Source organism: Capricornis sumatraensis, chromosome 1 (assembly GCF_032405125.1).
Source record: "Capricornis sumatraensis isolate serow.1 chromosome 1, serow.2, whole genome shotgun sequence".
NCBI lineage: Eukaryota > Metazoa > Chordata > Mammalia > Artiodactyla > Bovidae > Capricornis > Capricornis sumatraensis.
The window spans coordinates 85,127,244-85,149,525 of NC_091069.1; the positions used below are offsets into that span (position 1 = coordinate 85,127,244).

The following is a 22,282-nucleotide window of genomic DNA, read 5'->3' on the forward strand; positions in this document are numbered from 1 at the left end:
CAGAGCTATTTCTAAAAATATATATGTAAATATAAATTTTACTTATCAAATCATATATTAAATACATGAAACATCTCTTCTAGGGTTTTTAAACCCTGTGCCAGACCTAACCAAGTCAGAATGTAGCAGGGGACCCTACACACCCTCCTGTGTGATTTGAAAACTTCTCCATGTGTTTCTGATGCACCTCCTGGTTAAGAAACTTGTGTCAGAGAAACTTATTAGATATTAGTCTGGGGAAATGTGCTTATAAATCTTTTGTGAAGCAGTTTGTTCATGCTTCTAAACTGGCCCTTTGAGTGCATTTTCCTTTTTTTTTTATTTAAAATAGGCTATATCCTTAACTTTGACAAACAAAGGATTATTATATTTACCTGGTTTTATAATGTCTGTATTACTTTTTTCTCTTGCAGGTAAAAATGAGTTCTTCAGTAAGAAGGAAAGGCAAGCCAGGGAAAGGAGGTGGAAAAGGGTCTTCCAGAGGAGGAAGAGGAGGCAGGAGCCATGCTAGTAAATCTCATGGGGGTGGCAGCAGCGGCAGTGGTATTGGTGGCAACAGAAAGGCATCAAGTAGAATCTGGGATGATGGCGATGACTTTTGTATCTTCAGTGAATCAAGGCATTCATCCAGGTTATTATACTCGTTGAATGTTCAAATATGAAAACAGTGTCAATTCCTGATGCATGGGACAAAAGATGGTTAAGACAAAGGGGGAAAATTCCAAGTAATTCTGGCTAAGTTATTCTTCCTATTATTTTAAAGCCTTGCAGTCCCCCGCTTTGTGAATTTTTTTAAAAGCATAATGGTAAATAACACCTTTGGGAGAGGGCTGGGCATTGAAATCTGAACGTAACTTTAACTTCCATATGACACTGTAAATTGAGTGTAATATTGTTATTGTAATCAATATTACAGAAAAGTAAATATTGGAAATGGTAGGGTAATTGAAAATTATATTAAGTATTTCTTAAGCATTGTAGTTTGAAGGTCCCGAAATGAGATCTGGCTGTATCCCTTCTGTTTAGTTGATGAATTATCTATTTTCCAACCGATCAACCAAATATTTACTGAAGCTTAATGTGATGGCCAGAGATAGATATCACGCCCAGGCTTCTCTCATAGTCAACTTTTAATTAGTGAACGTTGTTTTGTTGTTGTTCAGTCACTTCAGTCATGTCCAACTCTTGGCAGCCTCAGGGACTGCAGCACGCCAGGCTCTTCTGTCCTCCACTATCTCCCAGGGTTTGCTCAAATTCATGTGCAGCACCGCATTTTGAAAGTATCAATTCTTTGGCACTCAGCCTTCTTTATGATCCAAAGCTCACATCTGTACATGACCACTTTTGTCAATAAAGTGATGCCTCTGCTTTTTAATACACTCTCTAAGTTTGTCATAGCTTTCCTTCAAAGGAGCAAGCATCTTTTACCTTCAGTCCTCAGTGATTTTGGAGCCCAAGAAAATAAAATCTATCACTGCTTCCACTATTTCCCCTTCTATTTGCCATGAAGTGATGGTACCAGATGCCATGATCTTAGTTTTTTTAATGTTGAGTTTCAAGCCAGCTTTTTCATTCTCCTCTTTCACCCTCATCCAAAGGCTCTTTAGTTTCTCTTTACTTTCTGCCATTATGAGTGATATCATCTGCCTATCTGAGGTTGTTATTTCTCCTGGCAATCTTGATTTCAGATTATGATTTATCCAGCCCAGCATTTCACATGATGTATTCTGCATAAATTCTGATAATTCTAATACATGTTTAATGAAAACAAAGATTTTCTACTGCATGTTATGCAGTATAAATATAAAATTCTCCTTGTTTTTCAAATTGCACTTTAAGCTGTTTACTTAAATTTTTAGAGATAGAGAGACTTCTTTAGAGTTATGTGTATATACACAGGCATACACACACTCTTATGGGAACAATTACCAACTAAATATTGGTTAGAAATATAGGTGAGTGCTGAAGTTTCACTGGATCATACATGCTTTTAATTTAAATGAATTCAGTTGTATGCATTCAGGAAAAAAAAAAGAAGAACAAATGGTATTTAAGTAGTTAAACTTGCCACTAAATGAATCTGAACTCCATCATGAACAGGATAATGAGAGAGGAAGGTGTTCATTCCTGTCAGTCTCAGTGTCTAAGTGCTTTATATAGTTTAAGCTTCTTGATGCACTGAGTAGGTGATATTAATGTGTTTTTTAAACATATATTTCTTATACATAGTCTCTACCCTAACCAAATACTTCAGTTGGTATGCAACCAGAGAATCTCCATTTTTTTCCATTCTAAATGAAGAATGGTCATTTTTGGACATACTGAGAGATAATATATCAATCTCAAACTTGATTCCTTTTTAAGAAATCTTCCAGAATAATTTAAAGCTACATTTCACATTAGCTGCTGACCTAAGAACCTGACTGCTGAGTTAGGTGCAGCTCCATTCTTTCTGAAAACACTTACTTTATAGGTTCTTAGGGTCTTAGATGTTCATTTGCACAGGATATATTGACTTAGTGCCTACTATGAGCCAGATAGTGTTTTAGTGACCAGGATTACAACAATGAATAAAATATTGTCCTGCTGTTCATAGAAGGAGGTTTGAGATATAAAAACTGGAAACAAAGGTGTAATAATATGTCAAGTGGTAAGTACTATGGAGGAAAATAAGGACGAAGGGATAGAAAATGCCAAACTGGATTGCTCGTGTTTTTAAATGGTTACTCTTGTCTGTGGAGTGATCAGAGAAGACTTCTCTCTTGATGTGTCATTTGAGGCAGGACAAGAAAGAAGTGAAGGAGTAAGTCATGAATCTATCTGAGGGAAGAACGTTTGAGACAGAACAGCAAGTGAACAGTTCCTGAGGCAGGAGTTTTAAGAAGATTTAGGGAATGACAAGGAAGCCATGTGGCTAGCATGGATGGGTAAGAAGTGTTAGGCAGCTAGATTCGGCAGGCTATGCTGTATAGAATCTCATAGGCCAGTATAAGGATTTTGTTTTGTTTGTAAGTTTTAAAAATCATGTTTACTGAAGTGTAATTCACACTCAGTAAAACTCACCCTAAAGTTTGACAAATGCAGTCATCTCTGTAACCAGCAGTTCTTCAGAACTCGCCCATGCCCTTTTGCAGTGAGCTCCTCCCTGATCCTTAGGGGTTCATCTGTTTTCTGTCAGCAGGATCAAATTTAGTTGCTAAAATGATGTATTGTAGGGAAAATAAGCACATAAAACCAAGGGATTTTTTTTTTCTTTGTGTGTGGTTATTTGTTTAGTTGGGTTTTTAGTTGGTTTTTTGGCTATTTGTTAGTTGGTTTTAGCAAGCTGTGTGACTTGCTGTATGGCTTAGTTCCTTTACCAAAGCTCAAACCTGGGCCCTCTGCAGTAAAAATGCAGAGTTCTAACCACTGGAAAGCCAGAGCATTCCCAAAATTCAAGTTCTTAAAAGGATACTTTGGAATGTATACTCTTTAGAGTAATCAAAAGAATTGGGATTTTAACATAACCTTTGAAAATTAAAGCACAGTTGTTGACAAAGTTGTCTGAAGATAGTTGCAGAATAGCTAGTCTAGTTACTGTGTCAGTCTTCAGCCTGGGGCTGTTTGGTACAAAACTATTTTAGATAATGGAATTGAATTATACAGAAATTCTCGATGGGGCAGATGTATATTCTCACAGATACCTGATACCTTCTCAAAAGATCACCCCTGCTGCCACCATGCAAGGGACAAGGAAAGCAGAAACATCTGTTCTGTTTATATCAGTCATCTCACGTTCAGATAGACCTTGTTGTCCAGTTGCTAAGCGTGTTCAGTTTTGTGTGCCACATGGACTGCAGCATGCCAGACTGCCCTGTCCTTCACTGTCTCCAGGAATTTGCTCAAATTCATGGCTTCCCTGGTGGCTCAGACGGTAAGCGTCTGCCTGCAGTGTGGGAGACCCGGGTTCAATTCCTGGGTCGGGAAGATCCCCTGGAGAAGGAAATGGCAATCCACTCCAGCACTCTTGCCTGGAAAATCCCATGGACGGAGGAGCCTGGTAAGGTACAGTCCATGGGGTCGCAAAGAGTCGGACACGACTGAGCGATTTGACTTCACTTCACTTCATGTCCATTGAGTCAGTGATGCCATCCAACCATCTCATCCTCTGTCATCCCCTTCTCCTCCTGCCTTCAGTCTTTCCCAGCATAGTATCTTTTCCAGTGAGTCGCTGTTTGCATCAGGTAGCCAGAGTATTGGAGCTTCAGCTTCAGCATCGGTCCTTCCAATGAATATTCAGGGTTAATTTCCTTTTGGATTGACTGATGTAGTCTCCTTGCTGTTCAAGGGACTCTCAAGAGTCTTCTCCAGCAGCACAGTTTGAAAGCATCAATTCTTTGGTGCTCAGACTTCTTTATGGTCCAACTCTCACGTCCGTACTTCACTACTGGAAAAATCATAGCTTTGACTATACAGATGTTTGTCAGCAGAGTGATGTCTTTGCTTTTTAATACACTGTCTAGGTTTGTTATAGCTTTCCTTCCAAGGAGCAAGCTCTTTTAATTTCATGGCTGTAGTCATCATCTGCAGTGATTTTGCAGCCCAAGAAAATAAAATGTCACTATTTCCACTTTTTCCCCATCTATTTGCCATGAAGTGATAGGACCAGATGCCATGATCTTAGTTTTTTGAATGTTGGGTTTAGGCTTGCTTTCTCACTCTCCTCTTTCACCCTCATCAAAAGACTCTTTAGTTCCTCCTCACTTTCTGCATAGAGTGTTATCATATGCATATGTGAGGTTGTTGATATTTTTCCCAGCAATCTTGATTCCAGCTTGTGATTCATCCAGTGCAGCATTTTGCATAATATACTCTGCAGATGCACCTTATGTACCTGAAAAGCTTCTTTCAAGTACCAGCCTTGAGGTTTGTCAGCATGTTGAAGTAGATTGAGCCAAATTGTGTACCATGGCTGAAAAGCTATTATAAGGACTTTGCCTTTTGCTTTGAGTAAGATGGGAAGCCATTGAAGGGTTTGAGGCGAGAGTATATGTCATCAATCACTCTGGCCAGAGTTACTGCCATTAATTATATCCTTTTATATGAATTAGAAAATGGTGAATGTGAATTAGAAAATGCCCCCTTCTCTGGTCAGCTATAGCTCCAGAATACATGTCTTGGCAAGCAGAGAACACATTGGATTTTAGCTCTCGCTGTCCCCTCCTCCTCTGCTTCAGGACCCTTTGCATAGTATACAGTCTGTGCATCCATACTCAGCAGCCCTGCCTCAGTGTACTGTGTGGAGAATCGACTACAAGGGGACATGAGTGAAAGCAGGAAGACCAGTTAGAAGATACTCTCCCGGTGGCAGTGTCCTAGACAATTTAATAATATGTCTGGAGTTCAAGAACAAGATCTCGCCTAGAGAAGTAAATGTATGAGTTCTTTATGAGTAAATACTATTTAAAGCTATGAGACTAAATGAGATAAGTTGTAGAGAAGAGGTCTGAATTTTGAGCCCTTGGGCACTCTAGGATTTAGGGTTGAAAGAGGTTAGGAGAATCAAAGTAGATTGAGAAGTTGCCAGTGAAGTAGGAGGAAAACTAAAAGCTGATTTCTGGAAGTCAAGGAATGAAGATGTTTTAAAGGGGGTTATCCAGTCAATTGGATTGGATACTTAAAAGGGATATGCAACTTGTATAAAAAAGTGCTTCTAGCAGGTCAAGAAAAATGTGTTCTGGGAGTTCCCTTGGTGGTTAGGACTTGGCACTTTCATTGCTGGGGCCCCAGGTTTAATCCCTGGTTGGAAGCTAAGATCCTACCAGCTGTGCAGCACGGCCAAAAGAAAAGGAAAATGTGTTCTGACTGTTGTCCACTGGATTTGGCAATGTGGGTGGCATGGGTAACCTTGACAAGAGTTGTTTGGTATAGTGTAGTTGGTATAGAGTGTGTTTCAGAGAGAAGAGGAAAAACAGTGGCGACAAAGACATTTAGAGACCCCTTTGGGGGAGTTTTACTGTAAAGGGCAAGGGTGGGAAGATGGATAGGACAATACCTTGAGGGGGATGTAAAGTCAAAGGGAGGAATTTTTTTTTTTAATACGGTAGATGTTACATAGCATGTATATATGCTGGTGGAAATAATCCAAAGGAAAATGAAGAACTGATGTTGTAGAGAGGGGGATAAGTGCTAGAATGATTTCCTTGAGGAGACTGAAGAAATTGAGATACAGTATACAAGCAGAGGGACTGACTTTTAGGATCAAGAATGGTTCATCCTTAGTAACAGGAAGGAAGGCAAAGTATCGAGGTTTACAACTAAGTGGTAGATGAATTAGCATATGTAAGGTCTCCCCCACCCCCCTTTATTTTTTGCACTAATCATGAAGCAACAGATAAATCCAAATTATGAGTATTCTACAAAAATACTGGCCTGAGTACATAGAAAAAAATCAATATCAGGAAATAGATAAGGAACTATTCTAAATTAAAGGAGTTTGAAAAACAGATAACTTGATGTCATTTTTAACTAGATAATCAGAAAATCTGTAGAAGATGTGACTGAGGCAATTAGGAACTTTGAATATCAGTTCAGTTCAGTTGCTCAGTCATGTCTGACTCTTTGTGACCCCATGGACTACAGCACACCAGGCTTCCCTGTCCATCACCAACTCCCAGAGCTTGCTTAAACTCATGTCCATTGAGTCACTGATGCCATCCAACCATCTCATCCTCTGTCATCCCCTTCTCCTGTCTTCAGTCTTTCCCAGCATCAAGGTCTTTTCCAATGAGTCAGTTCTTCACATCAGGTGGCCAAAGTATTGGAGTTTCAGCTTCAGCATCAGTCCTGCCAATGAATATTCAGGACTGATTTCCTTTAGGATGGACTGGTTGGATCTCCTTGCAGTCCAAGGGACTTTCAAGAGTCTTCCCTAACACCACAGTTCAAAAGCATCAATTCTTCAGCGCTCAACTTTCTTTATGGTCCAACTCTCACATCCATACATGACTACTGGAAAAACCATAGCTTTAACTAGATGGACCTTTGTTGGCAAAGTAACATCTCTGCTTTTTAGTATGCTGTCTAGGTTGGTCATAGCTTTTCTTCCAAGGAGCAAGTGTCTTTCAATTTCATGGCTACAGTCACCATTTGCAGTGATTTTGGAGCCCAAGAAAATAAAATCTGTAACTGTTTCCTTTGTTTCTCCATTTGTTTGCCATGATGTGATGATATCAATATATAGTTAAATGATATATTAGATGAGATCAATATAAAATATTAATATCTTGTGAGTGATAGTAGTATTATGGTTATATAAAAGTTTGTCTCTGTTCTTAGGAAATAACATGCAGAAGTATTTACGCGTGAATGTGATGTCAGCAGCTTACATTCGGATGGTTTAGAACATGCATGTGTATATATGGGGAAGCATATATATATATGCATATATGTGTGCATATAGAGGAAATAAGAGAAGGGCATAAATGTGTGTGTGCATATAAGTATGGCAGGTGTTAACAGTTATTGGTGAATCTTAATAAATGCTATATATATTTTAAAATTTTTGAAACAAAAAGGGGAAATGATGAATTTTGGATAACGTTTCTTTCAGAAGTTGGAATTATGTGGTTAAAAACCCCAGTCTCTTCTATCTTCTCCTTTGCTACCCAGTTGAGAGAGTGTAAATGTGTGGTTCTTTTCAAAGTCTCAGTAATATGTTGGATTTTCAGTACAGAGAAGTTTCTACCATTTCCCTAGATTTGTGAAAATTTATAATGAAACGTGCCAAGTGAAAAAAAGAAAAGAAACTTTGTGAGTAAAGGTAAACTTTAGAATTCATTGTTTTTTTAAATATTAAAAAGTGTCTCTAAAAAGTCTAAATTCCAAAAATGAGATTAGTGAAATAGTGAATAGTGAAATAAATTCTAGTCTCTCTGTGTTTAAAATTTAAAAATTAAGTTGTAGGAAAATGTTTAATTTGGGGGAAATGCCAGTTTGATTTTAATAAGGAAAAAAAGCAAATTATAAAAAATTACATAAGCTGCATAATTTTATAAAAAATGTATGTGAAAAGGAATGATATTAGTTAAGATGTTTTCTGTTCTTTGTTCTCTATTTTTCTACAGTAAACATGTATTATTATATTTGTAATCAGGAAGTTAAAAAGTTAAATAAATATTTCAAAAAATAGGGCCTAATAGTCACAAGATACAACTCTTAGTTGTTTTCGGATTAAATACCTCGAATAGAGTGAAATATGTACTCTTTGTACATAGCGTGTTACTTGTGAAAGAAATATGACTCCTCCACTAGTGCAGGAGTCATCATAGCATTGTTTTCCCCAGAAGATTCTTGAGTTAGTGAAGCAGGATTTAATGGTGAAGAATCTGATCAGGTTTTTCCCCAGCATTTAGAATATAATGAAGTTGAATAAATACCATAGAAATGGAGACTATCTCCACATTGATGTCCCCTTTCATAAGATACGTGACAGTCCAGTCATATTGTGTGTGTATGGAGACCCTGAAGAGAGTGTAAAAATTCTGATAACAAATAAGTGTGTAATTTTGTTCTTGTGTCCTTTGCAGACCTAGCAACAGTAGCGTGAGAAAAGGGGATGCACGCCCCAAGTGGAAGCCTGAAGCCAAAGTGCCCCTGCAGACTCTACATATGACTTCTGAGAATCAGGAGAAAGTGAAAGCTCTTCTCCGAGACCTGCAGGAACAAGACGCGGATGCTGGATCTGAGTAAATTATTATACTTGAATAAATTATTATATTGAGGAAGATAAAATGTGAGGGTCCTGTGTGTCTTTGGAATACTGTATCAATACTAATCGTGTTGTGGCTGTGTAACTAGTTGAAAGTGAGCCAAGAGAAATACAAGAATAATTATTCAGCAACTTGTTGTCCTTTACGGTGTAACCTTTAGTTATTAAATTGTCTCTTTAAGTTTTAGTTGATCATCTGAGAAAGAAAAAAATGGAGATTCCACTAGTATCTGGCTGGGTTGTTGTGAAGATTTTCAAAGAGCTAGTACATATAAAACATTTAACATAGTGCCTGGCAAGTAATACATGCTATTAATTCCCAATATATAAGTTATTAGATCATTAAAGAACTAAATCAGTGACTCAGTAGTGGTCAGGATCCTATGTCCTTGGGTTCCATGAATTCTTAAACCCTTATCAAATTTTTATTTGCAGCAAGTAGAAATTAATATATGATATATGAAAATGTTACTTTTGCCAGAAGAGGTGTTTCTGGGGAAGAAGAAGATGATGAGCCCGATTATGACGACGAGCAGTACTGGTCACCTGGACGAGAAGCTTCCCTTGTTCCTGACTCTGATCCTTTGGAATGCGCTGGCTCAGGCCTGGTGGAGCCTCATAACCCAGACTTTACAGTCTCAGCATTTGCAGTGCACAGACTTTCCAGGTTTGCTTTCATCACTTATGGGAGGATCGAAGGAAACAAAGTCATGTTGTAAACGAATTACCTCTTGCTGAGTACTTCCCTATAGTGTGGGCTCTAGCAGTAATACTTCCCTGTGGTGTGGGTCATAGCAGTAATACTTCCCTGTGGTGTGGGCTCCAGCAGTAATGCTTCCCTGTGGTGTGGGCTCTAGCAGTAATACTTCCCTGTGGTGTGGGCTCTAGCAGTAATACTTCCCTGTGGTGTGGGCTCTAGCAGTAATGCTTCCCTGTGGTGTGGGCTCCAGCAGTAATACTTCCCTGTGGTGTGGGTTCCAGCAGTAATACTTCCCTGTGATATGGGCTCCAGCAGTAATACTTCCCTATGGTGTGGGCTCCAGCAGTAAAACTTTCCTGTGGTGTGGGCTCTAGCAGTAATACTTCCCTGTGGTGTGGGCTCCAGCAGTAAACCTTCCCTGTGGTGTGGGCTCTAGCAGTAATACTTCCCTGTGGTGTGGGCTCCAGCAGTAATACTTCCCTGTGGTGTGGGCTCTAGCAGTAATGCTTCCCTGTGGTGTGGGCTCCAGCAGTAAACCTTCCCTGTGGTGTGGGCTCTAGCAGTAATGCTTCCCTGTGGTGTGGGTCATAGCAGGACTTGATAGTCTCAGTGTCCTCTCTTTTAGGATAGGTAGGTGAAGTAGAAGTTAGTATTATCAGGGAGACTTCTTCGGGATACAGCCCCTGCCTCTCTACACTTACATCATCACTTGTATGGTTTTCTGATTGTGGGTTTTTTCAGTGGTTTTATTTATTTATTTATTTTGGCTGTGCTGGGCCTTCATTGCTATGCAGGCTTTTCTCTAGGTGTGGCGAGGCGGAAGCTACTCTAGTTGCCTGCGTGGGCTTCTCACCGAAGTGGCTTCTCTTGTTGTGGAGCATGGGTGTAGGGCTCATGGGGTCAGTAGTTGTGGCTCCTGGGTTCTAGAGCTCAGGCTCGATAGTTGCCGCACACGGGCTTACATGCTGCACAACACGTGGGATCTAACTGGATCAGGGATCAAACTCGCGTCTCCTGCATTGGCAGATGGATTCTTTACCACTGAGCCACCAGGGAAGGCCCACATACATGTATTTAAATGAATTTCTCTTCTGTGGTTTGATACTCCTTTTTGATTTTAATCTTTTTTTGTCATGTTTCACACGTGGCAGGTATGGTTTCCATACTGAACACTGTCAGGCAGCGCTGAGGATTTGTGATGGAGACGTGGGGGCATCACTGGAACACCTGCTCACCCAGTGCTTTTCAGAGACATTTGGAGAGAGGATGAAGATATCTGAGGCAGTTGCGCACGTGAGCTTGGATGAGTGTGTGGAACAGCGACAGGAAGAGGCATTTGCTCTCAAGTCAATCTGTGGAGAAAAATTTATAGAAAGAATTCAAAACAGAGTCTGGACCATTGGATTAGAACTGGAGTATTTGACAAGTAAATTCTGCAAATTCAAGCAAAAGGAAAGTACCAAAAATATACAGGAGGCTTCACTTGAAGTCTGCAAATTTTACCTCAAAGGAAATTGTAAATTTGGATCAAAGTGCAAATTTAAACATGAAGTGCCCCCAAATCAAATTGTCGGAAGAGTCGAAAGAAATGTAGATGATTCTCATCTAAATGCTAATGAAGATGCATCCTTTTTATATGAACTTGAAATTCGATTTTCTAAAGACCACAAATACCCCTACCAAGCTCCCCTTGTGGCATTTTATTCCACCAATGAGAATCTACCTCTGGCTTGTCGTTTACATATTTCTGAGTTCCTTTATGGCAAAGCCTTGACATTTGCAGAAACTTCAGAACCTGTTGTATATTCTTTGATAACCCTTTTAGAGGAAGAATCAGAAATAACCAAGTTACTAACAAATACCCATCACAAGTACAGTGTCCCTCCTGTGAACTTTCTGCCAGTATCACCTGGAACCAGACTAAATAATCCTGTCTGTCGTAAACCAGTGATTCCAAGTAATTCGTTTTTTTCGAATCAAATTCCAGAAGGTACGTAAGGCACTGACCAGATGGAGGGTGTTGTGGAGTGGGGCATTTGGAATGATGGATTAAAGAAATCAGAAGTTTTGAGGGCTGATCTGGGATCTCCAGGGATCTTAGGCAAGTCATTCTCCTCAGTTTAAGGGCAAAAAGGAATGAGAATCCCCTGAACTGTGCCTGACTTTCATTGTAAGGCCCAGTTGTGTCACTGTATTCCGGCTCACTGAATCAATTGAAAATTTATAGTGATGTATATAAGCTTGTTTTAGCAGGTGAGGGCTGGAAGAACCTTAAAGCATCCTTTCAGAAAATCTGCTTCATTTAACCCATTTGGTTTCATGTGATTACTTCTGATACTGTCTATAGGATTACTTTCAAATGAGTTTTTAGAGATACTTCTCTTTCTGGACCACTGTCCATACCTTCCTGCTTTTACCATGGTAGACCCCAAAAATTCATCAGGGCAGGGCTCTCTTTATGAATCCCTAAATCCTCAAATAGAGAAATGTTTGTACAAGCCTGTGGCTTTCTCCAGATCCAGATGTGCTATACAGAAGTTACCCCCTTTCAAAGTTCACCATAGGATTCAGAGAAACAAGTTTTTATTATTTCCCGAGTTCCTCGATAGACGTCAACAGGTAGAGAACAGTGAAACCACCAAGATGTGGATGCTAGACAGCTGACTGGGTTCACTCACCTGCCCCTTGACTTACTCCCAACTTGCAGCTAGTTCTGGCACATGGGACTTGGATGTATTCCTCAAGAAATGAACAAGTATGTGTCATGGATTTTGGTGGGGGGAATAACAGCTTTATTAATATATAATTTACACCATGAAATTCACCCTTTTGAAGTGTACAATTCAGTGACTTTTAGTATATCACAGAATTGCACATCCATGACCACTGTTTAATTCTGGGACATTTTCATCACCCCATAAAGAAACACCATACCTGTTAGCAAGTCACTCCTCATTTCTCCCTTTCCCCAAGGCCTAACAACCATGAGTCTACATTCTGTCTCTATGGATTTGCCTGTTCTGGACATTTCATGGAAATGAAATCATACAGTAAATACATGGCTTTTTGTAATTGGTGTCTTTCAGTTAGCATACACAATGTTTTCCAGGTTCATCCATGTTGTAGCATGGATCAGCACTTCATTCCTTTTAATTACTGAATAATATTCCATTATATGGACATACCACATTTTATTTATTGATTAATCATTTGATTAATGATTATATTAATTGGGTTATATTGTGTCATGGAAATTTAGGGACACCTGCAAATATTTAAATCCTTAATTAACAAGGCATGCCATGATTTTCTTTTCTTTGTTCTTAACTTCGTTTAAGCAAAGCCATTTATACTTGATGATAAAAGTTTATTTGAAGATGCATTTTAAATTCGTTAGCAGTAGTAGTGTGGAAATGAATGAATTTGTTTTATTCAAGCTTTAACTGTTTCTCTATTATGATTTTTGTTGTTGTTGTTACTTTGTTAGATAGTAACTTTCCCCCTTTGCTAAAGAAAGGGCTCCATATCGAAAACATTTCCTTTTATCCCCTTCAAGTTGAAAAAGAATCAGAGCCTGAGGAGGAGACAGATGAGGATGAAGGTCCAGCGCCAGTTGTGGTGGAGAATGAAAGCTATGTCAACCTTAAGAAAAAGACTTCCAAAAGATATGACTGGCAGGCAAAATCAGTACATGCTGAAAACGTCAAAATCTGCAAGCAGTTCCGAATAAAACAGGTAGGGTATTCTAAGAGAATGGCTAGTATTGCCTCTCTGATGTATGGATGAAGGGATTAGGAATTAGGAAGCTTTGGCTACTCTCCATAGTATACTTTCAGTCTTTTACTCTGATTAGTCAAAGTTTCTGCATGCCACCACAAACTTGGATGCATGTTCTAAGTAATTTTGGAAAATCTGATGGCTGATGAAAATGCAACATGTGTATACCAAATATTCTGAGAATCATGTGGCTTTGGTACTGTGATAGAAATCTGATAAGTGAAAGAAAAATCAGTACTGTGATTTACATTAGAAATACCAGTGTAGAAAAGGATAAGGAGGGACTCAACCCTATTTCAAGGCCTCCCAGAATAAATCATTTATCCAGGGTCACATAGCTGCTAAGGTTTCAAGCTAATTCTGTTTCCAAAGTTCACATTGTTTTACCTCATTCACATGAAGATTATTTTAAAAGAATTCATTAAGTGAACTGTCAGGATAGAGTTGGATGTAGGATAAAGATGAGTTACCTAAACCAGTTTGGGGATTGGATTAGATGCTGTCTAAGAGCTCTTTCAACTTGAAAGTTCTGTGATTCTGATTTTTGGCATAGTATTAACACAAGTACATATATGCTGCAACACCCATAGAGTGTCAGATTGAATTAAAAAATCATACTGTAAATAATGGTAGAAATTAAAAATTACACATTCAGTTTTAGTGTGTTTACAGTGGTAAACTTATATGATTATATACAGATAATGTATATGTTAATATAAATCCCTTACATTAGTCAAAAACACATCCACAGTTTTGACCTGTGGTACAACATTTATAGCATTGGCCATTAGATGTCAAAGGGAGTTATGTAGATGTGGTGATTGACCGAAAACCCTTTAGTGAGTGGTCTTAACTGTTGATTTGGATAAAAATCTGATGCTGTGTAGCGCTGCACTGTTCTATATGGTAGCCTCTAGCCATGTGTAGGAGAAGGCAATGGCAACCCACACCAGTACTCTTGCCTGGAAAATCCCATGGACGGAGGAGCCTGGTAGGCTGCAGTCCATGGGGTCGCTAAGAGTCGGGCATGACTGAGTGACTTCACTTCACTTTTCACTTTCATGCATTGGAGAAGGAAATGGCAACCCACTCCAGTATTCTTGCCTGGAGAATCCCAGGGACAGAGGAGCCTAGTGGGCTGCCATCTATGGGGTCGCACAGAGTTGGACACAACTGAAGCGACTTAGCAGCAGCAGCAGCCATGTGTAGCTATTTAAAGTTTAATTAAAATTAAGTATAATAAAAATTTCAGTTCCTTGATGTTATTTAAATGCTCAATAGCCACATGTAGCCAGAGGTTGCTGTATTGGACAGTGCAAATATAGAACATTACCATCAGCCCAGAAAGTTCTGTTGAATAGTGCTGGTGTAGAGATTGTTACAAAAAGAGCTGGATAGGTGCTAGGCAAGAGGGGTTTTTTCTAAGATCCTTCAGTTTATTCAGATGTAGGAAAGCCACACAGATTCCACAGCTTGTTCTGGCAGGTTCTCTGAACAGCCTTCTGACCAGCATCCCACCCCCAACAAATCTTCACTTTCTATCCCTAAGCAAATTGATGAAGAAAGGACAGAAAAGGTATGTCTAACTTTGGAATTCCATGTTCAGAGCTTCGTGAAAGGTTATTCAGAGTAACCAAACTGATGTCTTGTTTTTGTTTTATTAGGCCTCCAGACAGTTCCAGTCAGTTCTACAAGAAAGACAGTCTCTCCCTGCTTGGGAAGAAAGAGAAAACATTCTCAAAATGTTGAGCAAGCACCAAGTGCTTGTTATAAGTGGTATGACTGGGTAAGAATGTAATTTATTTGTAATGCAGCTGTCATCTGTGAATATGGTGTGTGCCCTGGCTACCACTCACTGCTAGTTCTTCTTTGAAAAAGGAAAAAACAGTAGCTGGTGTTATTTGTGCTTTTTCCTGTCAAATATTAAATAATATCTCACAGAGGCAAACATGGTGGCAACTGTAACCAATTCAAAATGAAACTCAGAAGTTTGGGAGTTGATAGACCTTGGGCACCACTGCCTTGAGTCAGTTTAAAGCAAAATGCCTAGCCGAAGGCTTTTAACAAGACCCATTTAAAAATGTAAAGAATAGTTCCAGACCATTTAGCTTGAAACTCTTCATCTAAATTTATTCTGAATTCCCTATAACTTTTGTTTAAGAACAGCTTAGGGTATCTTACTGTTTCTGTTTCACAGACTCCATGTGTCATCCAAACCTATTTATCAGGGACGAGCTGCAGGCTTAATTTAATTCTGTATTTGGTGGTTTAGTCACTAAGTCATGTCCGACTCTTGCGACCCCATGGACTATAACCTGCCAGGCTCCTCTGTCCATGGGATTCTCCAGGCAAGAATACTGGGGTGGGTTGCCATTTCTGTGTTTAAGGGTTTTCAATTTAATTTGTGCCCAGACTCACAGATATAGTAGTAACTTTGTATCTTCCAGTTTCTTGTCTTTTTAACTTCAGTCTATTTATAGTCAAGCAATGCCACACCAAGGGAAAAAACAAAGTATTTTAATAATCACAAGATAATACTCCTGTTTCTCTAGGATTCATATGTAGAGTTCACATTCCTGGAGGCATTTATAGACCTTAAGCTACTGTTTATTCAATGGTCCCAGTTTTACAAATAATAAACTGTTATTTGATTGCTCTTTTAATCTCAGTGCAAATTCCTAGGAGTTATCAGCTATAGGTAATAAGTCAGTAGGTAGGTTTGGAAGATAGATGAAGCTGAACAACTTTTATTGTGATTAGCTTTCTTAACTTTCCTCATTGCGTATGATTGCTTCTTCAGTTAAGTAGCACTTAAAAACTCTCATTTTAGGACTTATTTGTCCTACATCTTTTTGACATACAGATGTGGGAAAACCACACAGATTCCACAGTTTATTCTGGATGATTCTCTGAATGGACCACCTGAGAAGGTGGCTAACATCATCTGTACGCAACCCCGACGAATCTCTGCCATCTCTGTTGCTGAGCGTGTTGCTAAAGAAAGGGCAGAAAGAGTGGGTCTGACCGTGGGATACCAGATCCGGTTAGAAAGTGTCAAGGTTTGTATGTTCTTCTTATTTCCTGATGACAGAAGTTTAAATTTTTCAGGTACAAAGAGTCATTGGTGTCTGGATAGTCACAGGCAAGTTGGTGTATATACTTCAACAGGGCTGAAGTACTTTTAGACATATTTTAGTTTAAACTGTTATTGGGCTATACTTAATTTCCTCTGTAAAGACCTTCTGTTCTTTGTTGGCAGAAGTGATCTAGTAAGTGCTGCCTTATTCCTAAGACTGGGACTTCGTCCATTTAATCAAATATAGAATGAATAAATTCAGAATTTGTTTCATCATTCACTGTTATCTTTATGTTTTATAATAATTTTTAAATGCTTTCTGTGAGTCCTAAAATTTTCATCTGAAGTGGGAAAGCTTTTGTTGTTATTGCCAGCAAGAAACTATGCATTTAGTCTCTTGGTTTATATTAAATGGAACTGCTGGTGTGTTCAATATTCTTTATCCCTACCCATTAAAAATGGCCTTGCTGGGAAAGTGTTTCCTTTTTTCAAAAATTTCATTAACGTTTTCTGTGCCCTTTTATGCGTAAGTCCTCAGCCACCAGATTGTTATACTGCACCACAGGAGTGCTGCTAAGAAGGCTGGAGGGAGATACAGCTCTACAGGGAGTCACCCATATCATTGTTGATGAAGTTCATGAGAGGACAGAAGAAAGGTAAAACAAAGGTTTTCCAAATGAGCACCACATACATAGAATGGAGACAAGGCTTAAAGAATTTTGTTCTGCTTCCGGTTCAGTTCCTTAGGGCTAGTAATGGTAGTTACCATAGAGAAGGCCTAAGTTAGAGAAGAGGAACTGCCTTCCTGGTCTCCAGAGTCTGTGACACGGAAAATGCTAGGCAGCACACGTTCATCGCTGGAAGAGTCATCCTGTTAGATGGACGTCATCTAGTAAGAGGCATCTTGCTGAGCTGGGCACTGTACTTAGCAGAAGTGTCATGTGTAATGCATGTTGTAGCTGATGGATTAGTCAGTATGTGCTTCCTTCTTTATTCATTTGGCCAGTCATTCAGTCCTAATGTGCTAAGTTGCTTCAGTCATTTCCCACCCTTTGCAACTACATGCACTGTAGCCTGGCAGTCTCCTCTGTCCATGGATTCTCCAGGCAAGAATACTGGAGTGGGTTGCCATGCCCTTTTCCAAGGGGAACTTCCCAACCCAGGGATCGAACCCATGTCTCTTACATCTCCTGCATTGACAGCCAGATTCTTTACCACTATCACCACCTGGGAAGCCCATTCAATTCTGATATTCATTCATATATTTATTCAGCCTGTATTAAGTGCCAGGTGGTGTATTAATTGCTGTAGATACTATAGTGAACAAACTCATGGTTCCCCTTCATCTCTTATGGTCTGCTAGGAAAAACAAATAATGAACAGGTAAATAACTACAAATTGGAATAAGTACCATAAAGGACTAAACAGGAAGCTGTGTTTGCGGGGAGAGAGCCTTAAGATAGTAGAGATGATGTTGCTGAAGAAATTACATTTAAATTAAAAACAGAAGTATGGAAAGGAGTCTCATGAGACATAAGAGGGCAAGACAGGCATTTGCAAAGACTCTGCAGTAGCAGAGGGCTTCATGAGTTTAAAAACTAGGGGAAAGCCAGTGAAGCTGAAAGCATTTCAGTAGTGAAATGAGAGGAAAGGTGACAGCTTAAAAAAAAAGGCAGGAAGCAATGCACTGTGAATAATAAAGCATTTGGATTTTCCTTTAATGGAATTAAGTCATTAAAGGCTTGAAATATAAAACAAAAAGTCTCAATATTTTAAAAGGAAGGACCATTAACTAGATGGCATTAATCATAGTTTGTCATGTAGTTGTTATTTTTCAGTCGCTAAGTTGTGTCTGTCTCACCGCGACCCCATGGACTACAGCATGCCAGGCTCCCCTGTCCCTCACTGTCTCCTGGAGTTTGCTTAGATTTGTGTCCATTGAGTCAGTGATGCTCTCCAGCCATCTCATCCTCTGCCACCCTTTTCTTTTGCCTTCAGTCTTTCCCAGTATCAGGGTCTTTTCCAGTGAGTCAGCTGTTCTCATCAGGTGGCCAAAGTATTGGAATTTCAGCTTCAGAATCAGTCCTTCCAATGAATTTTCGGGGTTGATTTCCTTTAGGATTGACTGGTTTGATCTCCTTGCAGTCCAAGGTACTCTCAAGAATCTTCTCCAGCAACACAATTCAAAGGCATCAATTCTTCGGTGCTCAGCCTTTTTTATGGTCCAATGGTCAAATCCATACATGACTTCTGGAAAAACCAAAACTTTGACTATATGGACCTTTGTCAGCAAAGTGATGTCTTTGCTTTTTAACACGCTTTCCAGGTTTGTCATAACTTTTCTTCCAAGGAGCAGGTGTCTTTTAATTTCATGGTTGCAGTCACTGTCCACAGTGATTTTAGAGCCCAAGAAGAGGAAATCTGTCACTGGTCCCAATTTTTCCCCACCTATTTTCCATGAAGTGATGGGACCAGATGCCATGATCTTAGTTTTTTGAATGTTGAGTTTTAAGCCAGCTTTTTTATTCTCTTCTTTCAACCTCATTCAGACTTAAATTGAAGAAAGTAGGGAAAACCACAAGACCATTCAGGTATGACCTAAATCAAATCCTTTATAATTATACTGTGGAAGTGACAAATAGATTCAAGGGATTAGATCTGATAGAGTGCCTGAAGAACTATGGATGGAGATTTGTGACATTGTACAGGAGGCAGTGATCAAGGCCATCCCCAAGAAAAAGAAATGCAAAAAGGTAAAATGGTTGTCTGAGGAGGCCTTACAAATAGCTGAGAAAAGTAGAGAAGCGAAAGGCAAAGGGGAAAAGGAAAGATATACCCATTTAAGTGCAGAGTGCCAAAGAATAGCAAGGGGAGATAAGAAAGACTTCCTCAGTGATCAGTGCAAAGTAATAGAGGAAAACAACGAATGGAAAAGACTAGAGATCTTTTCAAGAAAATTAGAGATACCAAGGGAACATTTCATGCAAAGATGGGCACAATAAAGGACAGAAATGGTATGAACCTAACAGAAGCAGAAGATATTAAGAAGAGGTGGCAAGAATACACAGAACGATACAAAAAAGATCCTCATGACCCAGATAACCACGATGGTATGATCACTCACCTAGAGCCAGACATCCTGGAATGCGAAGTCAAATGGACCTTAGGAAGTGTCACCACGAACAAAGCTAGGTGGTGATGGAATTCCAGTTGAGCTGTTTAAAATCCTAAAAGATGATGCTGTGAAAATGCTGCACTCAATATGCCAGCAAATTTGGAAAACTCAGCAGTGGCCACAGGACTGGAAAAGGTCAGTTTTCATTCCAATCCCAAAGAAAGGAAATGCCAAAGAATGTTCAAAGTACCACGGTTGCACTCATCTCACACACTAGCAAAGTAATGCTCAAAATTCTCCAAGCCAGGCTTCAACAATATGTGAACCATGAACTTCCAGATGTTTAAGCTGGATTTAGAAAAGGCAGAGGAACCAGAGATCAAATTGCCAGCATCCGTTGGATCATCGAAAAAGCAAGAGGATTCCAGAAAAACATCTGCTTTATTGACTACGCCAAAGCCTTTGACCGTGTGGATCACAACAAACTGGAAAATTCTTCAAGAGATAGGAATACCAGACCACCTTACCTGCCTCCTGAGAAATCTCTATGCAGGTCAAGAAGCAACAGTTAGAACTAGACATGGACTCTCGGCCTTAGCGCCATCTTTTGAGAAACCTCTGCGCCATGAGAGCGAAGTGGAGGAAGAAGCGAATGCGCAGGCTGAAGCGCAAAAGAAGAAAGATGAGGCAGAGGTCCAAGTAAACTTGTACACTTATGGAAGCCACAGAAGCAGAAACAAGGGAAGCCAGAGGCCAGGGATGCTGGTACAAAGTGTGGACTGCATGCCTACTATCTAGAACTTCTCAATGGATCTGGAACATCTATGGCCACTCTGCTCGCCTTGACCACCTTTGAGAGACCTACCTTGCTCATATCAAAGCCGTCCCTTTTATTGCCTTGGACCTGTGATAACTATGGACTAGTTCTCTTCTCAGTTGTGGCTGAATGTAACGTGTACAATAAATCATCTCTTATGCTGTCTTAGCTGAAGAAAAAAAAAAGAACTAGACATGGAACATCAGACTGGTTCCAAATTGGGAAAGGAGTACGTCAAGGCTGTATATTGTCACCCTGTTTATTTAACTTATATGCAGAAACGCATCATGAGAAATGCTGGGCAGGATTAAGCACAAACTGGAATATAGATTGCTGGGAGAAATTTCAATAACAGATATGCAGGTGACACCACTTTTATGACAGAAAGCAAAGAACTAAAAAGCCTCTTAATAAAAGTGAAAGAGAGTGAAAAAGTTGGCTTAAAGCTCAACATTCAGAAAACTAAGATCATGGCACCTGGTCCCATCACTTCATGGCAAATAGATGGGGAAACAATGGAAACAGTGAGAGACTTTATTTTGGGGGGCTCCAACATCACTGCAGATGCTGACTGCAGTCATGAAATTAAGAGATGCTTGCTCCTTGGAAGAAAAGCTATGACAAACCTAGACAGCATATTAAAAAGCAGAGACATTACTTTACCAACAGAGGTCCATCTAATCAAAGCTGTGGTTTTTCCAGTAGTCATGTATGGATGTGAGAGTTGGACCATAAGAAAAGCTGAGTGCCAAAGAATTGATGCTTTTGAACTGTAGTTTGGGGGAAGACGCTTGAGAGTCCCTTGGACTCCAAGATCCAACCCGTCAATCCTAAAGGAAATCAGTCCTGAATATTCATTGGAAGGACTGATGCTGAAGCTAAAACTCCAAAACTTTGGCTTCCTGATGTGAAGAACTGACTCACTGGAAAAGCCCCTATGCTGGGAAAGATTGAAGGCAGGAGGAGAAAGGGACAACAGAGGATGAGAGGGTTGGATGACATCACCAACTTGATGGAATGTGAGTTTGAGCAAGCTCTGGGAGTTGGTGATGGACATGGAGGCCTGGAGTGCTACAGTCCATGGGATCGCAAAAAATCGACACAACTGAGTGACTGAACTGAACTGAACTGAAGAGGCTCTTTAGTTCCTCTTCACTTTCTGTCATTAGAGTGGTATCATCGCCATGTCTGAGGTTGTTGATATTTCTCCTGGCAATCTTGTCATGTAGATCATGCTCTAAAACAGAAGAATAATGGGAAAAAGAGATGATCCTGTGAAAATAATGAGGGTTTTGCCAAAAGGACTATACTATGAAAATTATCTTGAGAAGGAGAAAAGTCTAAGTTAAGTTGATGGGCTGACAGAGAAGCCAAAACAGATCATAGTAAAACTAAAAAGGAGGAAGAAACACATGTATGTGAAAAGAGGTCCCAGCTACTGTTGAGAAACAGTTTTCAAGAACTGAACAGGGAAGACATGCAGCCAGAAGACTGTTAGAAAAAATAACACTGATCTAGTTACAAATAGGAAATATACAGAAATTTGAAACTAAAGAAAAGGATTTTTATATAAAAAGAATAGATCAGGGAATTCCCTGGCGGTCCAGTGGTTAGTACTCAGCACTTTCACTGCTGGGTCCCCAGTTTTGATCCCTGGTCAGCAGTCCATGGGGGTCACAGAGTCAGACACGACTGAACACACACATGCATGCAATCCATTGGAGTCACATACAGTCAGACACGACTGAACACACACATACATGCAGTCCATGGGAGTCACATAGAGTCAGACACGACTGAACACACACATACACACACACGAGGCACTGAGATCCTGCAAGCCGCGTGGTGTAGCCAAAACATTGTTTTAAATAAAGAATAATTCCTAGAACAAAACAATAATAAATTGTAAGTAGCTGTATAGAAAGCACTGAAAATCTATGTTTGAGGGGCAGATCATCTTTTTGTAGAGACTCAGAGAACAGTGGGGAAAAAGTAAATGGTAAATAGTGTCAGTTTGCAGCGAAATGGTAAAATGAACATTTGAA

At 39.7% G+C, this 22,282-nt stretch overlaps 1 protein-coding gene across 1 annotated transcript in view; it reads left to right on the forward strand.

Moving 5' to 3' along the window:
* The first annotated feature begins 419 nt into the window (after nt 1–419).
* DHX57 (DExH-box helicase 57) overlaps nt 420–22,282 on the forward strand; it is a 58,858-nt gene continuing 36,995 nt past the window's right edge. The window contains exons 1-8 of the mRNA XM_068972092.1: nt 420–631; nt 8,568–8,726; nt 9,231–9,416; nt 10,601–11,439; nt 13,006–13,184; nt 14,891–15,012; nt 16,090–16,285; nt 16,834–16,958. Of these exons, the coding sequence (XP_068828193.1) occupies nt 420–631; nt 8,568–8,726; nt 9,231–9,416; nt 10,601–11,439; nt 13,006–13,184; nt 14,891–15,012; nt 16,090–16,285; nt 16,834–16,958 (2,018 nt within the window). The remainder of the gene's footprint in view (nt 632–8,567; nt 8,727–9,230; nt 9,417–10,600; nt 11,440–13,005; nt 13,185–14,890; nt 15,013–16,089; nt 16,286–16,833; nt 16,959–22,282) is intronic.